This window comes from Sinocyclocheilus grahami, unplaced genomic scaffold (genome assembly GCF_001515645.1).
Source record: "Sinocyclocheilus grahami isolate Dianchi unplaced genomic scaffold, SAMN03320097.WGS_v1.1 scaffold1078.1, whole genome shotgun sequence".
In the NCBI taxonomy this organism is placed as follows: Eukaryota; Metazoa; Chordata; class Actinopteri; order Cypriniformes; family Cyprinidae; genus Sinocyclocheilus; species Sinocyclocheilus grahami.
This window is the reverse complement of record NW_015506257.1, coordinates 376,322-395,799: the sequence shown is the minus strand read 5'-3', so window position 1 is coordinate 395,799 and position 19,478 is coordinate 376,322. Positions and strand designations below refer to the sequence as shown.

At 35.3% G+C, this 19,478-nt stretch overlaps 1 protein-coding gene across 1 annotated transcript in view; it reads right to left on the bottom strand.

Moving 5' to 3' along the window:
• LOC107566476 (calcium-binding protein 7-like) overlaps positions 1–19,478 on the bottom strand; it is a 59,841-nt gene that overhangs the window by 6,524 nt on the left and 33,839 nt on the right. The window contains exons 2-4 of the mRNA XM_016251936.1: positions 16,262–16,405; positions 13,404–13,516; positions 11,918–12,068 (exon numbers count right to left, since the gene is read on the bottom strand). Of these exons, the coding sequence (XP_016107422.1) occupies positions 11,918–12,068; positions 13,404–13,516; positions 16,262–16,405 (408 nt within the window). The remainder of the gene's footprint in view (positions 1–11,917; positions 12,069–13,403; positions 13,517–16,261; positions 16,406–19,478) is intronic.

The following is a 19,478-nucleotide window of genomic DNA, read 5'->3' as shown; positions in this document are numbered from 1 at the left end:
AAAAAAAAAAAAAAATATATATATATATATATATATATATATATATATATATATATATATATTAAGCAGCGCCACATGAATAAAATACATTTTTTCATTTGAATATATTTTAAAACGGCAATTTAAAATTTTAATAATATTTCAAAATTGGTCAAACAAATGTAGCCATTGTGAACATAAAATAATAAATAAAAAAATCAACAGTAGAAATATGACCTAGACATGTTTCCCTGAAAATCACATTACAGCCTTACAAATCCTGACATTTGTTCATTAAATATTTCTTTGTTTATAATCGGTGTTGTTTTGCAGCTCAGATCGGAGCGTTTGGTATGAGAAGACGGATTATGAGCATCATGGGGGCTTTTGATTACTATTTAGCCCCCAAACCATTCAAGATAACATTGATTTATGTGCCCGGGTAGAAAATATGTGTTTTTATATCCTGTGGGAGAGAAAAGAGAAGAGAAATGGGGCCCTGTCGAGGATTAATAGGGAGTGCTATCATTTCTACACAAGTTTGCCCCAGTCTCCAATCTGGAATCTTACTGTGTGTGGAAAAAGCACCAGAAATAGATGGATTCTCGCTGCCACTTAACAGCCTATAGTTATAATAGCAGGCACCCATGATATCAAATTCCATCAGGGTTATTTATTTACAGTACTGTACGTAGGTTCAATAGCTCATGGTTGAAATCCTGATGGTTTACTCATAGTATAAATGAACATGCACCTGCCTAGTATGTGCCTTAGCACCCTGGAAAGACATATATGAATAGTACAACAGTCCTTTTATGCTGAATGCAGTAGGGTATATTTTGGTTTGCAGAGAATATTTTATACAATATTTCCCATACCAATACATTTATGTGACTTCCCCACATAAATCTGTGGGGAATGGTTAGAGAGTCGGACTCGTAACCCAAAGGTTGCGGGTTCGAGTCTCGTACCGGCAGGGATTTTGGTGGCTATATGAAGTCAAATAAAACTATATTGAATAAATGTGACCTTTTTTAACCTTTTTTTTTTATGAATCCTGACAAAAATGTATAACAGTCGAAACCCTAGGACTAGTTCGCAAAAATACGATTTTAACATAATTGAGAATATTTAGTGAACGGTTTGATTGACAGCAGTGGTTCTTGAGGCAAAGTTGCTCAGTATGAGGATATCTATCAAATGATATGAATATGGTGTGGATGTGTGAAATGCCACGTGATTACAGATGCATAGAACTCAGTAGCGCCAACTACTGGCCGATCTCGTTTAAACCCCGTCCACACAGAGACGCCTTTAGCTGTATACTCATACATTTTGTACTGTATAGGCGTTTCGTCCACACGGATCCGGCGTTTTGGGAGAGTAAAACCGATATTTTTGCGACCGGGTCCTAGAGTGGATAAATCTGAAAACGCCACCCTTGCGTTTTCGTGTGGACAGCGAATCCGTATATTTTCTGAAACGATGACGTCATCAGCCCACGTCTCGCCCCTAGTCAGACACCGCTACGTCACGTAACAGCAACAAAAACATGAGCAAACACTGAACGATTGTCTTTTTATTAACTAACATTAAGACATTAAGTATCGTTCCATGTTCATTTGTATACCGCGCACTAGGTTTATGCGCATAGTCCAAGTCTTCTCCGTTTTTAGTGTATCTCTGTGGCAGAATTACACCGCCACATACTGGTCTGGCAGGTATACTACATCGTTTTGTGTCGGTTTCGTGTGGAAGCAGATATTTCTTGAGACGAGGGGGAAAAAAAAGATCGTATAGGGAAAGCTCTGGCTTCGTGTGGATGTAGCCTTAGAGCCATGAGTCGTACATGCTCACTGAGAGTCGTTCCAATTAAACCTTGTCTAATAGGTGCTCAAACTTCATTGGCCGATGGTGGCCATGTTTTTAGAGATACGCGAATGTCCTCATAGACACTTGTGGCACTTTGGACAAAGACACTGCATACCAATTTTTAAGTTGATTGCACAAATGGTTGCATAGTGTTTAGCTGTTTTTAATGTTTTTTACCTCTTATAGCACCACCAAGTGGCCAAGCTCTGCACTTTTTTTAATTTGACAAAAGATTGAGATCCTACACATGTACTGAGTTTGGTGAAGATATCTCATTCTGTTCAAGAGTTATATCCATTTTAGTAAAAGGTACCACATTCAAATTAATTAAAATCTTGAATGCTTCTTGACAGACTACTGCCAAGTTCAAAAACATACAGAGATAACAATATATATTATCTCTGCATATATATGTATGTCCTAGTCAAGTCAAGTCACCTTTATTTATATAGCGCTTTTAACAATACAGGGTGTCAAAGCAACTTTATAGCATTAAAATAGGAAAATAGTGACAATAATGCAAAATGACAATAGTAAACACTCAATGTTCAGTAAAAAGGCAGTTCATCATTGAATTCAGTGATGATGTCATCATCCAGCTCAGTTCAGTTGGAATAATATCTTTGCAATCAAGTCGACGAGATCGCTGGAAATGAAGTGTCCCCAACTAAGCAAGCCAGAGGCGACAGCGGCAAGGAACCAAAGCTCCATCGGTGACAGAATGGAGAAAAAATCTTGGGAGAAAAAAGGCTCAGTCGGGGGGCCAGTTCTCCTCTGGCTAGTAACCACCCAGAACACCTCAGCAACCCCATAGTGAAACCCTGGCAACCACCCACATTCTAGCATTAAGGTTGTGAATTGTCCCACAGTTTTAATTCATTTGCAAGTGGAATGAAGCGGTTTATAAAGTTTGTGCTGCTGAAAATGAGAAAATACCAAGGAAGCAAAAGATTGAGATAAAGAGGATCTATTTTTACTCTTTGAACCGAGTTTGACATTGAATCAGCACTCTGCTTCGATTTGTCTCTTGTTTATCACAATGGACTCTGTTATTTATATAGCGCTTTATACAATACAGATTGTGTTAAAACAGCTTTACGGTGTTAAACAGGAAAAACGTGTGCTGATAACGCAAGAGCACAATAGAAATCAGTCAGTTTATCAGTTAAAGTCTGTTCATTCAGTAATGTCATCGTTCTTCTCTGGCCAGACGAAACCAGCATGGTGTGGTTTAATTCCAGAATGCAACGCACGTCAGATTGAGCAGAGTACTCGTCTGGTTCTCATGGTCTTGAGCCGATGGCGGACGAGGTCTTCACAGGGGATCTGTCTAGGTGACATGGTCTCTGCTGACATTCAGGGCTGTAGAGGTCATCTCTAGGTGCTGATCCACCATCTGATCTGGATATGGACTGATGCCATTCTTCTTACGATGTAGCGACATCGAGTGTTATGAGAAATGTTCCCAGTTCTGGTTGTCCTAATTAATGCAGCCTAACAATCCTTCAACAGATTTGAATTATAAAAAAGTGATCATGCGTTATGTGTATGCCAGGTTTAAGAGATGGGTCTTAAATCTAGATTTAAACTGACAGAGTGTGTGTCTGCCTCCTGAACCATACTAGGCAGATTGTTCCAGAGTTTGGGCGCTAAATAGGAAAAGGATCTGCCACCCACAGTTGATTTTGATATTCTATAGGTATTATCAAATTGCCAGAGTTTTGAGATCACAGCGGACGTGAAGGACTGTAATGCGATATGAGCTCACTCAAGTATTGAGGAGCTAAACCATTCAGGGCTTTATGAGAAATTAGCAAAATTTTAAAATGTATACCATGTTTAATAGGGAGCCAGTGCAGAGTTAATATGGGATAATCTGGTCGTACATCCTGGTTCTAGTAAGAACTCTAGCTGCTGCATTTTGGACCAGCTGGAGTTTGATTATTAAGCGTCCAGAACAACCACCCAATAAAGCATTACAATAATCTAACCTTGAGGTCATGAACGCATGAATTAACTTTTCTGCATTTGACATTGAGAGCATGGGTCATAATCTATTTAAGATGGAAAAATGCAGTTTTACAAATGCTAGAAGCATGACTTTCAAAGGAAAGGCTGCTATCAAATAGCACACTTACTGTACGTAGGTTCCTAACTGATGACAAAGAATTGACTGCACAGCCATCAAGAGTTAGACAGAGTTCTAGATTACTACATGCAGAGATTTTGGATGTTAACCTTGTGTATTCATTGAATTTAAAGTCATTGCCTTTCAGCTCTCAGTTTTTCTGTTATTTTACCATCTCTTTGTTCACTAGTTTACCATCAGACACCAAATAAGTCGGATCAATTTTGTTGCTTATACTGGTCATGAATTGACCAATATGTAAAGCAACCAAAAACAGTTTATTTTTTTTGGAATAACTTATATATATATATATATATATATATATATATATATAGGCCTTTATTTTAGATTGTTACAAACACTAACACCTTTTCACATTATACAACACTATCTTATGACAGTTTTTCTGTAGTGTATGACTAATATTTTCTTAGAATGTAGCATATTAACTACAAATACACTGCCTAAAACTATAGGCCTAATTGCTCAGAATGTATAGTTTTGTAGACTGTATATGCATATATACACATTACACTGAAATAAAAATGTAAAGCCTGTACAAATATTATAAATCGTGAATATAAATAATTGGGAATCATGTAAAAAAATATAAAATAAAATAAAAACAGTGCACATTTCATTTATCTATTATAACATTTATGTAGTTTTGTTCGCTTGGCTGTTTCATTATAAAAGTCCAAAAATGTGTCAAGTTTTTCGTCAGGTGTCTTTTTTAATTGTTACTTTTTTTTCAGTTGTGATTCAAATGTCCTGCAATGACTTCACAAAATACATACATACATAATTAAAAAGCAACTCCGTCATGACTGTGATAGTTCAGCCAGACAAACACTTTTACTAGTTACACATTACTTGCTGTCTATTCTGATGAATCACTGCCTTAATATCATTTTGTTCTGTACTTTAACTCTCTGAATATCAAAAGTTATCTTTAACGATAGGCCTACTCACCTGTGGCAAAAATTTATCAATCTCTGTGTGCTCGGAAAAGAGAGAAATCAAACCGCATAAAGGGAAAAGATATAGAGTCTGCAACTCTTGTTTTGGATCGAAAGTATCACAGTGTACTAGAATTAGGAAACTGATAGCATCGTATATCTACAACCTGTGATCAGTAAACAGGCAGGTTTTTTACAGAGATAGAGGGATTTTCGCAAGAAAAAAAACGGAATATGTCAGATTTGCTTTGAGATCAGGATTAGTTATTGTCACTGCTGTCAGATGTGGCAACCTGTGATTGTGATTATGTCAAAGGATTACAACAACCAAATCTAATTCCTTTAATGAACTGACAATTATAATTAGAATATGAGTTAGCTCCAATATTTAAAATTGATTTATTATTCTTTTAAATGTTATAAATATTTTGTATTTTCTTTTAATGTGTAGGCCTATTGCTAGGAAAATGACACAAATCAAGGTTTCAAAATTTTTGTTTGCATTGCAAAACATTGCATGCATTGCTAAAAAGCAGTATCTTACCTCCATATTTATCTTGTTTTCTAATACAAAAACCTAATCCTTAAATCAAGATACATTTACTTGAGATGCAAAATGTGTTCATTTCTGAGAAACTGAACAAAATGAAGTGTATGTTTAAAACAAGAACAAATATCTATCAATGGGGAATGGCAACTTGCTTTACTTTTGAATTAAGTAGATTTTTCGAAGCCCACCGGCAAATTTTTATTTTTCAATCATAAACTCGCTTCATTTGATCAATTTCTCATAAAACAAGGCTTCTTATTCTATGTCACATTACATCTCAAGTAAATAGATATTAATTTAAGAATCTTTAGACATTTGCACTGGAAAACAAGACAAAAAAAGCAGTGTTATTTCTATACTAGTGGTTGGGAGAAGAGGTATTTCAGCCCTCAAGCTTTTGTATTTTTATTTATTTATTTTTATTTTGGTAAAATGAATTAAAACGTAATGGAGATCAGTTGGAGGTTATATTTAGAAAAAAGTGTTGCTAATTAAACTCGTTGTGCACTGACTAGACATTTACATTTAGAGAACATATTGACATATTGTGTTCCCTTCTCCCTTAAATTGTATATACTTTGTCTTAAAAAGGTCTTTAAAAAGTTTTACATTCACCTTAATAAAACCTGCAATAACCCTGATAAAATGAACAATAAATAAAACTTATTGTCCCTTCACTTATCATTGGTTTTGGAAAAAGGCAAAAAGATAAATAAATACGAAACATATCAAATAATTTCAGGCTCTGTCTTTTAAACATGTAAAAACCGTACATGTACACTGCATTAGAAACAAGATGACGCAACAAAACCAGTGAAGACCATTCTAGTTTTGTGGTTTAGTAACAAGTTGTTAGTTTGCAGTGCAGACACCGTATTAAACTGTTTGTAGGAGAGAAATAATTGTTTTTAAGCCTCTTCTTCCGGTTTAGTTTGGTATTATCTTTATTGATTTGGAATACAGTACAATGTCACAGGTGGATACATACATTTGTGCACTCGGTAAACACACTTCACAAGGGAGTGTAAGTCCCACTAATAAACATATAAACATATGTATGGCACAATGATTATCCACATTCAAAAATAGTTCATCCCGAACAGAAGTATATTCAGACCTGATAGGAATATCATAGAAATGCCATCACCGTAAACAATATTCTTTATGATCATTTAAAAAAACAGCATAAGGCAAAGTAAGAAATGTCACAGGACAACATTCAACACGCTCTACGTTTCAAGTATGGAAACAGGCCGAAGCACGGCCAAATACTTGTTTACATAAACTAATGTGAGCAGAATTTTTGTGCGTCTCTTTAGAAAAACACAGAAATGTGGTTCACATCTCGAATAAAGCCTGTGTCATATATTGCCATCTCTCTGATAAAAATAATGACGCTCTACATGTATCGGTCCAGTCTTACAAACATAAACATCTTGATAATTTATGTAATTCAAAAAAAATCTGGCTATAATAAAAGTGACTTCAATGCGAAAATATTGGCTACTAAAGTGCTCTACAGATAATAAACTATACTGGTCTGATTAATGAGAAAAATATCCTCTTTTGCACAAACCAACATTCTCATTAAAATCCACAGTTATATGTTCTTAGCATTTGTCAACCCACATTTCCTATTTGTTTTCATGTATTATTTAAATATATACTCAATATTCCCTCCTCAGGAAAGATAACGCAAACAACAAACCTCATAAAAAAATGTATATATTTTTTTTCAGATACCTTTTTGCATGATTCCAAGTAGACATGAAATACTTATATATAATATATGGTTTAATATTTAATGTATATTATAATGAACCATATATTTTGAACGTTTCATTTAAGTTCCAATTAAAAATGGAACATAAGATACATATACAGGTGTCCCCCAGTAACGAGCGTAATGAAGCTTAAGATAAAGAAGCTTTTAGTCAAAATATATGTCCTGTCGGCATCGAACAAGGCAACTTCAAAAAGGCATCGGTTTGCATTTCATTTGTCTTGGGTCTTTTGCCAGCGTATTCAAGTGATAAGTAAATAAGTCTGTACTGCACGGCAAAAATTGTCAGGTAACCTGAACATTTTACTTGATGTGGTAACACCTTAAATTCACTGGTTTTATTAATGTCAAAAATGTAGATTAATTTAAAAATAAATTAAATCTTAAACCTTACATTAACTGTTTTTATTCATGGATACACAAAATAATGTTCTTTTTAGCAGCATCATATGACCCCTTTAAATTTAAACAAACTGGTTTTAGGTCAAATAAAAGTGATTTAATTTAAGATAAAAACCATTTTTATTTTGTATTTAATGTATTATTAAAGATAAATCTATTAAATCTTATTATAATAGGTTATACCAACAAAAGTACTTTTAAGGGTTAGAGCAAGTAGAAATAGATCCTTAATGAAAGTTGCCACTTTTACAGAGTGATACACCTAAAACTAAGCATTCAACACTGCTCTGCTTTTCTTGTATTTCTCTTTTATTAATAAGCAGCTATTGTGAATAATTAATTCTGTTGGATCTGATTTACCAAGCACAAATAAAACTCTGGAGCAGACGGGGTTACCAGCCAATCCGGTAATGATATAATGAGAATTTTCTTATCAGGTTTTTCAATTCTGGATGAGTTTTGAATAATAGCTATTCTCTGGTTAAAGATAATTTGCTATTTCAAGCCATAATATTTTGCTTGCGGCTCAGGAGCATTATTAGCTTTCCCATTTCTAATAATGAATAAGGAATCGTGCCATAATGGGGGAAACCTGTACATTGTTGTCCTGTGACTCCTCTTTGACTGTCACTCGATCATAGTGCTTGTGTGTTTCCATCCGTTGCATATTTCATTTATACCTGGACATCCAAATATAAGAATTTCATGGTGCTGTAACTTACAGCTAAATCAATTCAGGCCCTGGGCAGAATTGAAAACTAATGTTATACCCTGGAAAATGCCCTTCAACAGAATGACACGCTTACAGCTGATACATATTCAAACCCTGACATTCATATTTGAAACATGATTCACACCTTAGATACTCCGTTTTGCTATCATCAAGTCGACCTGCACACAAACTGCTATGATTCTCAGGAAAACACTGGACGGTGTCACGAATGGAACATTCATATGGACATATGAACAATATATTTTGAAATAGAAGTGAAACACTGACATACCACAGTGTTCGCTCTCAGGTTATATTAATACACATATTCCTTACATTGCGAACGAATAAAAACATCATGACCATCCATTTAGGTTTGGTAATAAGCTTAAATGGACATCGATTTGGTTCAAAAACAACCATTAAATAATTTCCTGATATGTCAGAAATCAAATACTCCTTTTATAATGTGTCTTAACGTAATCATTTGGTATTATTTCATGCCAGTCGTGTCATTTCAATTCAAAAGCTTCTAATTATCAACTCTATGTGATAACTACAGTGCACATGTTCGCAAAGTGTAACAGTTACATTTGCACTGCCAAGCATTGTTGATCGTTTACACAGTAAGCCTGAAAATGCATAGTGAGTGTATTTCAGGTGAAAAGAAAATCATTTTGATCCATGTACTGTAAAACACTTAAAGGAATAGTTTTGCCCAAAAACTAAATTTGCTGAAAATGTGCGCACCCTCAGGTTGAGGAGTTTGTTTCTTCATCAGGACAGATTTGGATAAATTTTGCATTATATCACTTGTCCAAACAGCTGATAAAAACATCACAATAATCCATGAATAAGCCACACCACTCCAGTCCATCAATTAATGTCTTGTTTAGACGTTAAAGACATCAACTTTAAAACTGGCCAAAATATGAGTTCATAATTCATAATAACGCTTTGTCCAGGGGAAAAGTCCGTCCTCTGTTGTCCTCTCACATGAAAATCCACCAATATATCTGTTTTGAAATTTTTTGGACTGTTTTCACTTATAAACGGTGCTTGATCTGTGCATATTTCTCTCCTGATTCAGATATTATGGGATATGGACTTGTATTTCAGCCGGAAGCAATGGTTTGAAGTTAAAAACATCCTGATGGATGTGTTTCTTACATTCACTTCACAAGACATTAATTAATGGACTGGAGTCATATGGATTACTTGTGGATTATTGTAATGTTTTTATCAACAGTTTGGACTCTCATTTTGACGGCGCCCATTCACTGCAGAGGATCCATTGGTGAGCAAGTGACGTAATGCTAAATTAAAGGGTTAGTTCACCCCAAAATTAAAATTCTGTCATTAATTACTCACCCTCATGTCGTTCAAAACCCATAATCATGGCAAAATTTTAGCCCGATTTTGCCACGATTTGCTTGACGTAGGGTGTCGTGGGGAACTATAGTGGAAGCGCTTCAGCAATGTTTACACTCTTGTTTTCGGAAGTCAGTCGCTAGTTCCGCCTTCTCGATGACATCACGCGCGTCGTTAAAGACGGCACGTGATGAATGGTCGGGAAGCAACGTGTAGTCTGACATATTTCTTGTCCGCGCCACGACAAGATTTTAGGAGTCAAAATCGTGTAATCTGACACAGTGACTATCGTGTCCGACAAAAATATTGTGTAGTCTGAACCTGGCATAAGACAACACAAATTAAGATATTTTTGATGGAATGTGAGAGCTCTCTGGCCCTGCATAGACAGCAACGCAACTGAAATGTTCCCAGACAGAAACGTAGCAAAGAGATCTGTAAAATAATCCATGTGACATCAGTGGTTCAACTTCAAATTTTGCGTAGCTACGAGAAAACTTTTTGTGCACAAAGAAAACAAAAATAACATAATTTATTTAACAATTCTTCTCCCCCGAGTTACGTCTTCTGCCATTTTGGAGAGTACCCAAAAACGTAATCGGCGTTGTTTACGTTAGGGGGTAAAGCGCGTGCATTAACGTAGTCTGCGTAATCAGCGTTGTTTACACTTAGTGTAAAGCGTGCGTATCCGTTGTGATACTCTCCAAAATGGCGGAAGACAGTAACTCGATTTGCTGTCAAATATGAAAAATTCTGTCCAGTGGAAGCTGTAGCTCATCTCAAAAATATTTCAGTCACAATATTTGGATTTCATCTAAATAAAATGAACTTTTAAGCTGCTCCAGTTTGCGTGTGCATTGTGACCAAAAAGTGTTTGAAAGATAGTATCTTCGCCAAAAAAAGTTTATAAATATGTAGGATTGCAAGAAACCACATCTCCTTTCCAAAACCTAGTGAGATGCATGCCTAGGCAATCTTTTAGGCAGCATACACTCTTAAAAATAAAGGTGCTTCAAAAGGTTCTTCAAGCGATGCCATAGAAGAACCATTTTTGGTTCCACAAAGAACCATTCAGTCAAAGGTTCTTTAAAGAACCATCTCTTTCTTGCGTTTTTGTAATCTGAAGAACCTTATTTCGCCACAAAGAACCTTTTGTGAAACAGAAAGGTTTTTCAGATGTTAAAGCTTCTTTATGGAACCATTTAGACAAAAAGGTTCTTCTATGGCATCGTGAAGCACCTTTATTTTTAAGAGTGTAGGGAAATTCCAAACGTATTATGCCGATTATGCATCACAAATATCCTTCACAGATAAGACAATCTAAGATGTATTGCGACCAACTCCATGAAAGCCCATGAAAGTTGGTGGATAGAATTGAGGGGAATGTGAATGAAAAATGTACTGAAAAGTAATGATACAAATATATTATAACCATACGTATGTCTTCTTTGTGCTATTTAATCAACTGCGAGTTAGTCAAGTCTTTGTGCATTTCACCTACTGTAAGAAGAAGCTGTATTTGTATGTCACACATACACCATCATTCAAAAGTTTGGATTTGAAAGATTTTTTAAAGGTTTTTGAAGCGATTTTCTTATGCTCACCAAAGCTACATTGATTTGAGTGTTTTCTATTTTAATATATTTTAAAATGTAATTTATTCCTGTGATGCAATGCTGAATTTTCATCATCATTACTCCAGTCTTCAGTGTCACATGATCCTTCAGAAATCTAATATGCTGATTTGATGCTCAAGAAAAAAAAAATTGTTTTGCTGTTCTGCTTAACATTTTGTGAAAACTACTTTTTTTTCAAAATCCATGATAAATATAAAGTTAAAAAGAACAGTGTTTATTTGAAATATAAATCTTTAGTAACATTATAAATGTCTTAACTGTCCCTTTTGGTTAATTTAATGCATCCTTGCTGAATAAAATTATTATTTATTTAAAAAATACTGACCCCAAACATTTGAATGGTATGCCTAGATCAAGATATTAAGATTTTTGGGTGGATCTTCATGCACCAAATTCTAATTTAGCCCCTCTATACACCTTACAAAATTAAACAAAATTATGAAATGGTTTTGACAGGAAAGTAATAATAATTCAACTTGTATTTCAGCCAGAGCTGTGCATTAAGAAAGAAAAAACATTCTTACTGTCAATGTCAACCTGGCAGTCCTCAGGATTTTCGATGTGATTCTCCTCGGTCATGATGATATTCTCGATGTCCTTCATAGTCAGGTGGTCACAGAAGGTTTCGTATAAGAGTCTCTTCAGCTCTTCCACAGTCAGCTTCTGCATATCACACTAAAAACAGAGACAAAACCGTATGATTTCATTCTGAAATTCTCTGATGTTTAATTAGTCTAAATGCATTACATTTATGCATTCTGTAGATGCTTTTATCCAAAGCATTAAAGGTATACATTTGTATCAGTTCAGTCACGACCACTCTGTTTGATTAAGATTATTGTAGAGGTCCTGAACATTACTTTGGTGGCAGGCTTCGCTCTGAAGTGTTCAGATTCTGAGCTGTCCACAAGCAAACCTCGCTGAGGTTTGAACCCCCCGAAGCCTAAGCAATTACCAGATTTTTTTTATAGGCAGCAGTTATATAATCCATGCAGAGTAATACAGTACTGTAAATGAAATTGGACAGATTGAGCAACGGTGAGCTGAGATGAGATATCTCTGTGGAGAAGCAGTTATGTGATCATGTATCTGTATAAGGAGGAGCTGGGGATGGAGGACGGGTAAGCATATGTCTGTGAGTACGGATGCACTTATTTATCTTGTTAACTGATAGTGGGAGGAGTTACGATCAGCTGAGCATTCAGTCGCTCAAACTACATTTCATGCATCCATGCAACTTGAGCAAACTTTATTAAAAGTCAAAATTAAACAGCATATGCAACCCATTTTATTTCTATAATGTCTCATATTTCATGATTTTGTCCTTTAGGTATTAATTGGATAATTAAAAGTGGACTGAAGGACATCTTTCCAGAAAGTTGTTTTGTTTTGCATACATTTTGATTACAAAGACAAGTATCTTTCCTTTGAAACAACATGCACTGATGGATTTCTGACCAGGAATGTTTCGTAAAAAAGTAGATGAGGTTGATTTAGATTTCAGTACACATATACAATATATATACAGTATATGCACATATTCATAGCTCTGAACTCATAATCACACAGAGAGACGTTTACGAGGGAGACCCCCGTAGCTATTTGGGGTCAAACGCGCTGCTAAAAAATGCACCAGCAGCGAGCTGTGATTAGAGAAGCAAACCCTTTGGGGGAATCACCATATGGTCCGTACAAATGATATTCTGCTCTTCTCACTCGCAGACATGCAGTGGAAGGGACTGTTATGAAATCTATTAATGAATCTTGCTTAAAGTCATCATGTCACATAACAATATATCTGTACTGAAATGTATTCAAATATGCAAATTTGGCTCATGTTTACAGGATAGGAGGCAATTCCCATAAGGTGATTCATGTCTGTTTGTTGGATTTCATAGACAGCATTGAAAGTGTATCTAATCTGGTTTCTGTGTGTGACAGGGACAGACGGAAGCAGCACACTTTGTGCCTGTTGTCACTTGGAATAAGACAGGAATGGCTAATAATCACCTTCCAGAACACAGAGTCAAAATTGGTTCCGTTGAACTTGTCAGGCATACCGGCAGCCGAGAGTTTGGGCCCCAGGAGAGTAACAAATTCCTCAAAATCCACCTGGCCGTCTCCTAAAAAACAGAGCGTGACGTATTAGATGCATTCTGAACTGAACTGAGAATGCCTGCAGTGAAAATTCCTGCAATTGAATCAAATTTGCATTGAGGAATCAACGTGATGTAGAAGTGTAATTTGAATTTAATAAAGAATTAAAATGGGATGAAAATAAATCATATTCCTGCAAAGTCTTTTAATAATATGAATTACCCATAAACATGTTATCAAAAGCTATCAAATAGAGTTTGTGAAAAGCTAATAATTCATTTAATCCTAAAAATGAAAAATGACAATAAATAAACAACTTAAAAACAAAACAAAATCTAAATGAAACACTTACTAAAAATGTTAAAAATTGTATTTGTTTATCTGCATGCCTTGTCACCTTACCAGCATCAGGAGAACTGTGAACATTACTGAAATGTTAACTTAAAATTTCAGGGGGTAAATATTAAGTAAATACTGTATTTTAGGTCAAAAGGTTGACGGAGAAAAAAGTTTGGGAATCCTGGAAATCGAGTATTTCTAGAAACATTCGATGATTTCAATAATCAATACCACCAACAGAATTTTGTTGTTAATTAATATTAATCGTATTTAATATATATATTTTTAACAAATTAACTTACATGTAATGGACCATGGCAGGAGAATTTTGTGATTAAAATGACACTGCTTTGATGACTGTGTTAATAGTCATGTCTAATCAGGTAAGACAAAATTATTTCACATATCTGAGAGTAAACAGCTGTAGTTAAGCAATGACAATTAATGATAATGATTATTATGTAGTTAAATGAAACTGCTCTGTTAAAGGATTATTTGCAATTCACAAATATTCAACAGTCATTGTTTATTATTTGTGAACTGCAATTCAATAAATTCCTTTTCCTGTGACACTCCAGTTTGACATCCTGGCCAATTCACATTCAAACTCATTAATTAAGATGAAGCAAATTTCCATGCCTGAGTTTCCATGCCAGACTGATTAGTTTATCATTTTTTTTCTCTTTCTCTCTTTTTTTTAGCTTCAATATTTTTAGTGTCAGACTGAGTGTAAGTTCATGGAGTGGGTTTTATCTAGCTGAAGACTACATCTTCATCTACAGCCATCAAAGCACCGCTTTCGCCTTCAATTCATTTCAAGATGCCTACTGTGAACAGTGTTCTCATTATTAGCAAATGCATAATCCCTATGTCTCCATGCATTGTGAAGAATATGATAGTTTGGAGCAATAAAAGATTACAGTTATTTAGCTTCTTTATTTGTTGAATATCTGTCAATTGTGCTTGGTATCCCTACAGCGACCAAAAAATGCATCTGATTGGTGTCTGGCGGGCTTCCTTAAAGGGATACTTCACTGAAAATTGAAAACACCCTTATGTTGTTCCATACTTTTATCTTCTGCAGAACACAAAAGACAATATTTTGAAATAAAAACTTGGAGATATCTCTTCTTTTCTGTTCCTCAGAATACAAGTTTGGGATGACACAAGCAAATGAGCACATATTCACTAAATATTAACATTTTTGGATGAACCGTCTCTTACTATTAAAAAAATCATAATTTTAACTGTAAAAAAGTGTAAACATGCTACAGTAAAAAAAAACTGTAATTGGTTAATGCTATAAATTATCTCACTATATACAGTATATTTTAAAAACTGTAATATTATGTTTTACAGTAAAATACTGTTAAATTTAGTTTTTGAAAGTCATCTTATACTTAACAGTGAAAAATCTCAAATTGTCATTCCCAGAAATCCCATTTGATGTTTTTTCACTGAAGTAACTGTTTCTTCTTAGTCTTTAGTTATCAGTTGTGTACATTAGAGTTTTATATTACATCTTACGTTGTTAAAATATTACCATGATGGTGTTTTGTATTTGTGTGAAACTGTGCACCTTCTATATATTAGTATTTACTTCAGCTTGTGGAAAAGCTACCTATGATAATATTTGATGTATAATGTTGCTTTTTCATTAACACCTGTGTTTTTATGGTGGTTGTCTGTTTATTATACAGGTTTAAAAAAAATTTAAATTTCTACCCGCCTTTCCCTGGCAGCATTTAAAAAAAAAAAAAAAAGTTGCCAGCCACGGCCAACATTTTTAATCATTTTCACAACATTTTCATGGTCCCCAAAATATTGTGTTGTAAAAGATAGAACAGGCCCACTGCTTTTAAACAAAACCAAACGTTTTCTTCTAGCTTCATGCATATATTTTTTTAAATCAACACTTGAATGTAAGTTTCATTTTGAAAAAGCTACATTTTGAACAAAAAGCTGAGAAAATTGCATTTTTTTGTAAAAGTCTACTTTTGGATCGGATTCAAAACGATGATCTTATATGCTGTTTAATGCTTGATGATCACGTTATTTTACTTATGCACCTGCTTACATACGTGGCCACTTGTTTCTGCTTTTTCTTTGCCATATTTTGATCCAGACATTCAGTATTCTTTCAGAAGATGCGTAATAGCGCCTCCTAGCGTATAACAGTGAAAATACAGAAAGCTGGAAAATTCTGTCAATGGTGGGGAAAGATTTAATAAAATATATTACTTTTTTATTGTAAATTGAAGTTCAATCCATAAAACCTAAAAAGTTGCTACGGTACTTTGCACGTTCTGGCTGCTGTTTTTTTTTTCTTTTCCCCCAGCACATCAGCGTCCCATGCTGAGGGAGACTAGCTAGCTATTCTGGTCTTTTCATCATGGCACTCCATTCACAGTCTTGTGCATGTGTCTCCTCACCATCCATGTCGAGTCTTTGAATGATGACCTCCAGCTCGACCTCATTGGGCATGTACCCTAGAGAACGCATGGCCATGCCGAGCTCCTGCTTTGAGATGAAGCCATTCCCATCTCGATCAAACACCTTAAATGCCTCCCGGATTTCTGAGGAAGACAGCAACACACAGATATGTAAGACGGTGCTTTATATGTCCAATGTTAAAACTATTACTCTCTACAACATTGTTATAAGAGACAGATATTCAAATCATCACACCCAAGTGGCTCAAAGAAAAGGGATGATTGCAGTATATTGATTTTTCACACAATAATGCACTTTCAAATTCAGCAGAGCGCAGTCCTTCTTGACTTGATTGATTTAAAACAAAGGAACAGGATGATTTCCGTTGCATCCGAACAGGCTTGTTAAAAGACGTTAAAATGCCGCAATACATACGGTTGGTTGAGCCAACTTGTTTCACCGTATATGTGTTATACATCATCATTAAGTCATTTGCAATTTTCCACTTGTCACACCATGATGCCAAATTCATAATTATGAAATATGAGCCACTCTGGCTGCAAGATATTACTATAAATCCAGATAATATATTCAATACTGAGTGTGAACAGGAGTATTTACTACTGTGCTTTGCTCACTGTGCTGTAGGTTTGATAAATGGCTATTTGGACATGGGGTCCAAACAAAAACAGCATATTAAATCTATCGCTCCTCTGAGTGAAGGAAATTAGGGAGGAAATATGAGAGAAATACAAGAAATGATGGTACTGCGGTCCAAATAAGCCAACAGCAACAGATGGTGAAAGCAACTTTACTCTGCATTCCAGTGGAAGTAAGCAGATTTCAAACGGAAGCGAAGTCTGGGCTCTAATTTGCTCAATTCAAAGCAAAACAATTTAGCTGCAAGCAACACATTTGGAGGCCGGGAAAAAGAAATGTTTTAAAGAAAACTAAGATGGTTCTAGGATGCCCTATCAACCAGACGAGAGAAAACTCAAACTGAATATTCAGAGTCATTAGCATTTGATTGTAATGATTATTAACACGTTCATTAGGCAGTCGTGGCCTAATGGTTAGGGAGTTGGACTCGTAACACAAAAGACACGGATTCAAGTCTCTGTACCGGCAGGGATTGTACGTGGGAGAGTGAATGACCAGCAAAAAGTGCAGACCACAAATTCCCAGAATGGGACACCATACTAGACTACACTTCACTTATTCAAGAAGCTCAAAAAGTAGATCATAAGTGTATGAAACACATTAACAACCAGAGGTGGGAATTATTTTAGTCATTTTTAAGAAAGAAAAATGCAATTTAAAGGCACAATATGCAATTTTCGCTGCTAGAGGGCGCGTATTCAAAATGAACAAATAGACAAAGGCGTAGTTTGATGACGCGTGACTGAGTGTGGAATCATGGGAGTTGTGGTCTTCATCCCAACAGCCGATGCAATCCGACGGGACTCGGGCAGAAATCATGTTCATAGATGAGCTAATGATTTATTAGCGTAGTAGAATGAAGCAGGGTGAGGCTGAAAGCCGTCGAAGCGCAACGTGGCCGCTGAATGAGCGTGACACGCGGCTCGAAAGCAGCGGAGCTTTTATTATGCCACAGTCGACCACTTCCACTCCTTCCGGTCGTGCATATGTGGGGTAAAGCAGCGCTGTTTTATCATACTAGATATGTTTGAAAGTTCTGTTATAATGCTACTCTGTGCGGTCGTCACCGGTCTATTAAAACGCACAACATATTAAAGCGTCTTTGGTTTTTCCATGTTTTCTACAAAACAAAACCGGAAATCGAGGGGTTGTGACGTCATTGGTAGGCGGCACAATAACACTATGGACACGCTCCGTGTCACTAGATAAAATAGCTTATTTCTCTGGATTTAAACATTCTTCGAAACATTTGGGATAATGTAAGTACACAAGTCAGCAAAATATATAACACTGTTCTAGTGGTTTTTGGATATTTTGATTAAAAAATCTTACATATTATGCCTTTAATTGTCAAAAGATGAGATAGTTTTGATGTTTAAATAGACTTTTAATGGCTTTCAGATGTTTCACAGATGCAATCCAATAATAGGCCTTAAGCATATATTTCAACAATACTAAACAAACAAACAAAAAAAATGTAACTACATGGCTAATTACTTTGAACAACCTGTAACTGGGTCAAAGATGAAAAGGGGTTTTCAAGCATCAAAACAATACACGTTTAATACAGCTTAAATGTTATTTGTACGTTAGAATGTCTTGTTTATTTTTTTTCCTGAGCAAAAATAATGACTATCATAGATTTTTACCATGATTTACAGAAGACATCCACTAAAATGTCATTCAGTGTAACAATAGTTCAAATAACAAAAGAACTTGTCAGGCATATTCAGGACAAGAGTCATTAAACGATGGAACATTATTTCACCCGCATTTTGAAATTTTATTTTATTTTGAAAAGTTATTTGACACATTAAAGCAGACACTTAACTTGCATTTAATATGCTTTTTATGTATATAAAATCATTTTTGCTAATTTAATTTGATGTGGACACCAAAATGAGAGATCTTGTCTTTGACCCGAATATACAGCGTTTGATTAACTAAAGTTTTAATATACTAAATATACTAAAGTTTTAATAATAATAATAATAATAATAATATAAAAAATACTAAAGAATCAATTTTAATGGTATAAAAGTTAATAAATGTTGTGCAGTATGTTTATGTGTATTATAACATTGTAAAACACAACAGGCCTCTTGTCTGAATATATTCTGATTGACAGACAGGTCTGCCGGCCTCCGCTCACTCTAGCACGCCGTGTGTGACGCTGTGTTTCGTTGTGAAAGCAAAACTACTTTGTTTGGTCTTCCAAAAGAGGACACGACTAGAAATCAGTGGTTAAGTTGTATTTACAACACTGTTCCAGAACACTTCATCCCAAATATTCAGATGTGTGCAGCACATTTTATGGAGGACTGTTTCCTGATCCTGGGAGAGTAGACTACAATGCCGCCTGTTCTGACTCACAGACTGTAAGTAAGTTTTCATATTTAAAGGATTTGCCACTTATGATTCAAACGCGAGTTTTGAGCAGTGTAGAGTAGCGCTTGTTGTTTGTCATTTCTCCGATCACAAATGCAGACATGGTTTTATGTTTACGTGGCACGATGCAACGCAACACATAAAAAGACAGTATAAGTCATTATAATC